The sequence below is a fragment of the Rhipicephalus microplus genome, chromosome 1 (genome assembly GCF_043290135.1).
Source record: "Rhipicephalus microplus isolate Deutch F79 chromosome 1, USDA_Rmic, whole genome shotgun sequence".
NCBI lineage: Eukaryota > Metazoa > Arthropoda > Arachnida > Ixodida > Ixodidae > Rhipicephalus > Rhipicephalus microplus.
In genome coordinates, this window is record NC_134700.1 from 111,857,248 (window position 1) to 111,865,841 (window position 8,594).

Consider the following 8,594-nt stretch of genomic DNA (forward strand, 5'->3'; position numbering starts at 1 on the left):
CAAGCTGCTTAGGCGAAGTTGCACTCTCAGATATGCCGCTGAGAAAGCAGCTTTCCTACTACGCAACTGTTTGGAATTAGGGCAAGTCCTGTATATCCAATCCTTCAATATTGGTCGGTGGAATATGAAGAAGCTTGGAAAACAGAATCAGTGACAAAAAAACACTGTGTACGCAAGCTTTTAGATGAAGCAGAAACTTGCAGTAGAGCTACCTAGCAGATTTTTGCAAATAGCACATTGCGGGAACAGGCTGAATAAATACATTAGGCATATACAGACACCCGGGCTGGTTCATACTGTTTAGTCTCTTGTATTTTATTGGTTACGTTCTCTTAAGTACCAGTAAAAAATTGCCCCTTGAGAGGCAAAAAGCGTGCTTCCTTTGTTTACAAAAAAGAAAGAAAAGAGGAAAGGAGGGTAGGTTGAGTATAACATTATTTAGATGTAAAATGCTACAATAGTACAAGTGAAGCTGGCGCAATTCTGTGCGAAAACAGCTCGAAGAAGAATATCCTTGTGGTCAAGCTGTGGGGCTTTGATCTTGATGTAGTTAACCGGGTTTCACCTTCATCAGTCAACGTAGTCTGAGCAGGTTTTAATCTTCAGGTAGACAATCATGTCTCAGCTTCTTCAATGAGCGAAATTTCATTTGTATCAGTCAACCGGATTTTCTCTTCAAGGAGCACGCCCTTTACGTACCAAAAAGAAAAGGAGAACAGAGTTGCGTTTAATTCCACAAAAAATCACCAATAACGAGGCCGTCGTATTCAACGTACTCAAAGATCCCCACGTAGGTAAACTAAAACAAGGAAACATTTTATGTCTCTCTACGTATGTACATAGGTGAAGCACCTCTAACGCAATGATATCTTGGGTATATCGAATTTCTAATACCATGGTGAAAACGATTAACGGGATAGTTAGCCGTTCACCTGAAAACGGTAGGGCACTACTGGCGATACATCTAGGTAAGTACACGAGTAGAAATAGCCACGTGGTGCATGCGCGAAAAATTTCAATACTCTACGGGAACACTCTTCGAAAGGTGGTAATAATGACGAACATGAGCAATGAAAATCAAAACTTCCGTAACTATACTATACGTTTTGATAAAACATGCTATAAAGAATAATTATTTGAGCGCACCCATCATGATGTCCATAGAGCCAATTGGTGTGTCATTCTGGGGTATCCGCCGCTCCGAGTTGGCTGCTTGCATTGCTTGATTTTCGTGAAGGTCGGCTTGGAGTCGTGCCCTCAGCAGAATCAAGTGTGCCACAACCCTGGAAGACAGCAGCGGATGCGCGTTGCCTCGACGCCGCCTCGTACGTCTTGCCAGACGACCAAGTCTCGATCTGTTCGGAAGCCGCCGCGTCCGCGTAGTTCCTTCTGAGCTTGTGTCCGCCAGGGTGGTGCCGCGAAGGCCGAGCAGCTGCTCAGAAGAGAGTGCTTCATCGCTCGTCGAAAGACGGATGTCATGATGGGGTGCATGGAAAGACATTTTGCCAGAGTGTCTCGTCTTGGCTCTCTGAGGAGTGGCTTCCCGTAAATTCCCAATTACGCTGACGTCTTGAACACTCGCGTCTTTGTCCACTGGAAGCAAACACATATATATGTTAACTGAAAAACTTTCTTCAATAAGGAAGAAGGTTCAGATTGAGAAAGAGAATACAGTGATCGGGTCATTTGTAGCTCGAAGACACAAGCTAACTGCTTCCTGCTACGACTGCAACGTTCCTACGACTTCACGAACAAAAATTTAGTAGTAATCTGATAATTTCTGGCGGATAGCTATAAATGTCAGAATATATTCATAAAACATGACGGAGTTGCCATCTTGGGTGATTAAGCCGGAATTTGTTTTTTAGGGATGAAGCTCCTTAAGGCGTGGGTTTGTCCATCTTACGTCATATTGGTACGTAGCCACCGAGATGCTAGATGGGAAACGGTGGTATTTGGAGTGGTCAATAGATGGATGCATGGACTGGCAGAGTAGATGATGGACGGACAGATGGACAGACGCGCGGACGTATGGACAGACAGACGAACGCACGAATGGTGGCGCGGACGAATCGAAGCAAGAACCAATGGACGGACGGAAGCATGGACGGGCTGAAGGACGCTTCGCCCCACACATCATCATTCACTCCGTGGATATGGTGCGATTTTTGCTATGTTGCGACATGAGTAAGGCCACGAGATGTCGTACATCCACCAACCCCGCCATTTTCGTACGCATGCGTCTACCGCAACACTGTTCGTTTATTTAGCTATCAAAGATGTAAAACACAAATGGTAACAGCCGAATACGGCGATGATAAACCTGTCGTTAAACAGTGTATTCTCGAACTAAAATGGGCCAAGCCAATTAAGATTATGAGGAATGCTGGCAAAGGGCCGCGAAGTCAAGCACGACACTAAGGGGTTCTAACCATTCTTGCGACACCCTTACTGCGCAATTGTGTAGACGCCCTGAAACGTACCTTTCATCATAAAAATTTGTGCTTCTGAGCAAGAAAGAGCAACGTGTACAAATAAAGCCAAACAAAAGCATTTGGCGTTCCAAATAGGGGCATGCAAGAAAATAAAAATTATGTAAAATAAAACTATTTATACAGTGAACAGTCACAAATACTCACTAGAAGGGCCTATCTGGGCTACGATAGGAGAACTTAGCGTGTGCTGCAGAGTCTCTCGGGTGCCGTCCATGTTCGACGTCTGACTGCTCGATTCCATTTGACTTCGTTTTTGACGACCCGGCCTGCGACCGAAAACTGCACACGTGTTTTTGACGTCACAGGTACTCTCGCCCCAGTCACTTATCCACAGGTCAGCCAGAAATGTTCGGCCAGGATGTTGCAGCTGGAATTCCAAGATTTTTCTCTTTCTCTCAGGTCGGACTACTGTCTCTTTCCCTAACCCCTCTTTTGTGCAGCCGGCGCGTCCCACCGTGACATTCCTTACTTTTAAAGTGTACAAAGCCCCGGGAGTATAAATACATTAGTCACGCACTTTCAGTGCAAAATATCCGTAAGTGATGCGACTTTCTTCTCCTGCCAGTTCCTTGTTCTTTTACAGTTTTAGGGACACGTTTGACCTGTCGATATCCAGGGGCGGAAAACAGTTTGAATGTACAGGGCTTCTGAACACGAGCTTTATCCATCGAGATTCCTCAGCGGGGCTTCAGTGGCTGATTGTGCATAGGATTAAAGAAAAAAAATCGCAGATCCCACGCACCGTGGGAAAACAACACACGCGAAGCGCAAAGAGGTAGGTAATAATTTCCCTTTAAAGGAGCACAACATTACTGTGTGGACGTAAATTGTGCAGTACATGACTTCCATGCCATTGATATCGAATTTGGACGTGTCAATTACCTTCTTCCTCTGTTCCCGTCGCGTAATACGAAATTTAGTATAAGCGGAGTATAAGCTAAACGTATAGGCTCAAGTAGTATAGTTGTTAATATTAGTTATATAAGTAGTTAGTATAAGCTAAACGGCCGCGAGCACGCTGTGAACGTAGCATGTATTTATGTTTTACATGACACGCATATCAAGATTATCATGTTTAATCGAGTCATTTTCCTCTTTCGTCTATTCACGTCACCTGATACGAAATTTGGTATAAGTTGAGCTAGCGAAACGGCCGCAGGCGTATCATGAGCATGGCATGTAGTCATGTTCCGAAAAAACATATATCTCATGCTCATTCTATTTGCACCATTTATGTACCTTTCGTCATCTATTCACGTCTCGTTATACCAAATTTGGCATATGTGAAGCTAGCGACACAACCGTGAGCGAACCGTGAGCATGGCGTGTAGCCATGACTAGTCATAAGATGAAAATCATGAGATGCATGTCATGATTTCCTCGTCAGGGTCTGTCACTTATGTTCGCTATGCAGTCATGTCATATATTACCAGTTTTGAAAACATGTCATGTTAACGAAACTACCGCAAGAACAGCAAGACCATGAAATGTAAAAAATGACATTTGTGACATGCATATAATGATTTTGATGTTGTTACTGGTCATTTATGCTTGTCATTACATCATATTATGCTATACTAATTTTGGTATTGATGCGATTACCAAGACGACCGAGCTAGAAGTCATAGGCGACTATATAGCAAGACAGACAGACAGACAGAAAGACAGATAGATAGATAGATAGATAGATAGATAGATAGATAGATAGATAGATAGATAGATAGATAGATAGATAGATAGATAGATAGATAGATAGATAGATAGATAGATAGATAGATAGATAGATAGATAGATACGCTCAAAGTCACCGAAGTCCGCTAAGAAATGCTTTGCATTTAAAAATTCTACAAGCCTTAGTAACTACCTTAATTTTGAGGAAGCGAGAAAGCTTTTCATGTGGGGATGGTACAGAAAGAAGCGTGACTAGTGCAATAGTTTGGCTGTTTCGTTCACCGCGTAATAAGAGACGGATCCCATGTTGTCTCAATGTCGTATTTAGTGATGGCAACGCGCAGCCCCCTACTATCTTCTTATGGGTTGTCAGACGCTGTCGTGTCGTTCATTTCAATTGTCGTGAAATAAATGCGGCATACTGAAAGTCAATGCTATGAGCCTACATACAATTGATTGGCAAGAGAAGATAAAAAATATCTGCTGCAACTTACGGTGAGACTTTATCATTTTGAAGGCCCAGTTTAGTGTACCTATTTTTCCCATGACTTGACACGAGTGCTTATGAAGACTCGTTCCGAACAAAAAACCTCTCATCGTGGTAATTTCTGATTAGGCCGGTCAAACCAGCGCGTATTGCGCATGAAAGTTCACATGTGCTCAAGGAACGAAACCCTAGATAGTGGACCAGAGTTCCGCCAACTCCCTTCTCAGGCGATTCCTCTACGCCGGGAGAATTCTCAGAATCGAGCTACGCCAAAGTCATGGGCCTTGTGCATTGACTGGGAGGCGAGCCCTGGATAGGTGGCGTGCTGCAACAAGGCCCCTGTCCGAGAGTCGCTACACAACTCAGCCGCTCGCACCCAGCCTACCGGCCACAATGTACCAAGGTTTGAGCACGCGAGTGTGCAGCGAACGTGCAGGTTTTCTCACTAACAGCTTGGACAGTCTTTGCGCCATGGAATGCTCCACGGTAGATTAGGAAAAAAAGAAAGAATAACTGTCTGAAGGTTGCTCTCAGGGAAAATCACTGTGAAACGAACCATGTATACGATTATCATTCGTCTCAAGAGACAGAGCTGTGCCGTGATGGTGACTCTCTCGCCAACATTTTCTGGCTGCATGCTGATTTTGTGTACAGCTAGGACAGACTCACATGTTTCCATTTATAAGTATTTGCTGCGTGAATACCACGTTGCTCCATTCTTCAGGAAGAAAAATGGGGGCAATGGGTAACTGCGTGATTTCTTTTTGCGTCGTATGTACTCCCAGTGTGCCCTTGGTGTATGCACATCGACTTTAATCAACCAAAGCACCACGACAGCATAGTACATATGGTGTCGCAGTCCTGTACTCGAGGGCGAAGTATGTTGTCACAAATCGTGACACGGACGGAGGGAGCAGACTGTATGGTTCGGTGAAATTGTTTAGATAACAGAAGTTGTGGCCAAGTAAATGAAAAGTCACATTAGAGCAACACACTGACAGTGATAGCGGTGAACAGAGCGTCGGCCATAGATAGAACTGACAATCGGTGAAGCGCGTCTCCATTTACACATGCGCCGTTCAATAATCAAACGGCATCGCTAGAGGCCTCGCTGCTAGGTTCCAAAATAATCTCTAATGTTCGCGAAGTAGGATTAATCCTGAAGAAAAAGCGATTTACTACGGTCATAGCATAAAGAACCAATTTATGGAATGAAAATTGTAGCCTTGACAACACCGCGAAAAATAATCAGTGGCAGCGCATGAAACTACCAAGGGCACCCAAGAGATTGCGCTGAATAAACATAAAGCGAAAAATTACCTTTATTTTTTTGTTGTTTTTGAGTAGAAAAAAAGTAAAAGGCCGCCCATTTGATTTGAAACCGGGTGCGTCTGCGCATACGAAGATGCTTCGACTGGTCCTTTATTTCACTCTCTTTTTTCAAAAAGAAGTAGGCGAAAGAGACCGGGGCTCAGGCAGGGCTACTTGTGTCTCGATATCTTTCACCAGCTTGTTTCAAGCACATCTATGCAACAGGTAGTACACCAAAGCATCACTCGGAACATCGTACGTGTGCGTACGAAGTTTACATAAAATCGAAAGGCAGCTTGCACCAGTAAGACCAATTCATGAGTGAGTAAGGAGAACAATATCTAATGATACCAAACGAGCTGTCATGCCCCAGTGCGAAAAATATTACTATCGTGTACCATTATCGAGAGTTTGCAAACGGCATGTCTTACACTTCAGAGGCAAAACGACTAGAATACGTGTCTCGCTTGTAGAAAATATCAATAGAAAACAATTGTAAAATCTGCATGACGTGTTTCCGTGAAAGCTTTGAAATACAGCTCGTTCTTTTGCCAAGCAAGGCTTAACACTCCCTCCCCCCTCTTCTTTTTTATTTCATCTTCACCTAGTTAGGTCAAGCTGAGGACACAAGAAGGTGGGTTTTTTTGTCACAAATAAATCACGGCGGAGTGAATATCGAAAGAAGCGTAAGCATTCGAACACAATCAGGGCCAGAAAAAGTAGGTAGTATACAAATACACAACACTGGCAGCGGTAACAATATCTAGGGGTGAAATAATCAACAAATACTAACAAACATGCATGCACAGGCAAAAAGAATGTACCTGGCATCCCCATGGCACTTTCGTAACTTCACCGGTATGACAGTCCCTGCGGCACAATGCAGCAGTAAAGCGACTATACCTACAGCAACTGCGGTGACTTGCAGAAGTGAATAAAGAAATGCCAGAAAGAAACCGAACGCTCAGGATTACGTCGACCATCGTGTGAAACCTAACTGCGCAAATGCGCGTCAGCAGCCCCCGTGGAACAGCAGCAGCGCATGTTTTCCGCTTTGTGACCGATAAGAAAATCGATTGCAGAACGATAGCCATACAATACTCCCATGAGGTACTGCGATCGTTAAACAAATTTAGTGTTAAAAGAATTTCTACGCACAATGCGGAATTGAAATGTTACCTTCAATTCTGTAGAAAAGAGCACCTTTTTGCAAAAATGGTGGCTCTCTTCCCTTTAAAGTTTGAGCTTCATAGGGTGCCCCTAGCGGATTTTCGGAGTCGCCGAGCGCAGAGTTGAATGGAGCTACGATGGTTCTTCTTTAGTTGTGAATGTTTTACACCCGTATGGCGATGGGTCGAACTTGAGACTTTCCCGGGCCTGCTACGCTCCTGAAGATTGTCTCACACTGGAAGTGTGGTTCACGCTAAAATCAACGACCGTGAAATGGGGTGATAAAAAACAACTCAAGCAAAAAATGTGGCCATATATTCACAGCCACATCGGCCGTTTTGAACGAGGGTGAATTACAATTAACACCCATGTACCTACATCATTGCGCACAATAAGAAAAACACCAAGGAGAAAAATGATTGCTGCTACACGCAATGTTCCTCATAAAAACCCCGATCTTATTTTGTGCTAAAATAACATAGCAAATATTAACGTTAATTCAACCGCTTCATTCTAAGAAGACACGTGCAAGCAGCACAATCAAGTGCAAGCTAAAAGAAATTGAATGAACACAGAGAAATCAAGACATTTCACACTTAACTAGAGATGCAACAATTTCTATCTCACTATGGCATTGCAGCCAATGCAGATAGAAACTTTACCGTCGCAGATGATTTCTTGAAGCAAGTAGTGTGCTATTTCATTCATAATAAGGCCCATGTCTGTGGCACACTTTAAGTCAAATGGAGCAGTAACAGCATCGAGTGCCCGTTTCATGCGTATCTTTATTAACCGCTAGTCAAGCTGCTTAGGCGAAGTTGCACTCTCAGATATGCCGCTGAGAAGGCAGCTTTCCTACTACGCAACTGTTTGGAATTAGGGTAAGTCCTGTATATCCAATCCTTAAATATTGGTCGGTGGGGATATGAAGAAGCTTGGAAAACAGAATGAGTGACAAAAAAAAAACACTGTGTACGTGAGCTTTTATATGAAGCAGAAACTTGCAGTAGAGCTATCTAGCAGATTTTTGCAAATGGCACATTACGGGAACAGGCCGAATAAATACTTTAAGCATATACAGACACCCGGGCTGGTTCGTACTGACTGGTCTCTTGTATTTTATTGGTTACGTTCTTTTAAGTACCAGTAAAAAAATGCCCCTTGAGAGGCACAAAGCGTGCTTCCTTTGTTTGCAAAAAAGAAACAAGAGAGGAAAGGAGGGTAGGTGGAGTATAACATGTATTAGATGTAAAAATCTACAATAGTACAAGTGAAGCTGGCGCAATTCTGTGCGAAAACAGCTCGAAGAAGAATATCTTTGTGGTCGAGCTGCGGGGTTTTGATCTTGAAGTAGTTAACCGGGGTTCACCTTCATCGGTCCATGGAGTCTGAGCAGGTTTTAATCTTCGGGTAGTCAACCATGTCTCAGCTTCTTCAATGAGCGAAATTTTATTTGTATC

At 43.5% G+C, this 8,594-nt stretch overlaps 1 protein-coding gene across 1 annotated transcript; it reads right to left on the reverse strand.

Annotated features, from left to right (window-relative positions):
• Positions 1-290: 290 nt before the first annotated feature.
• LOC142768763 (uncharacterized) lies at positions 291-6,929 on the reverse strand. The gene is made up of 3 exons (XM_075870763.1): positions 6,789-6,929; positions 1,147-1,593; positions 291-689 (listed from the first exon to the last, which is right to left on the reverse strand). The coding sequence occupies exons 1-3, from the start codon at positions 6,799-6,801 to the stop codon at positions 676-678; spliced, it is 474 nt and encodes a 157-aa protein (XP_075726878.1). The 5' UTR covers positions 6,802-6,929; the 3' UTR covers positions 291-675.
• Between the last annotated feature and the right edge of the window lie 1,665 nt (positions 6,930-8,594).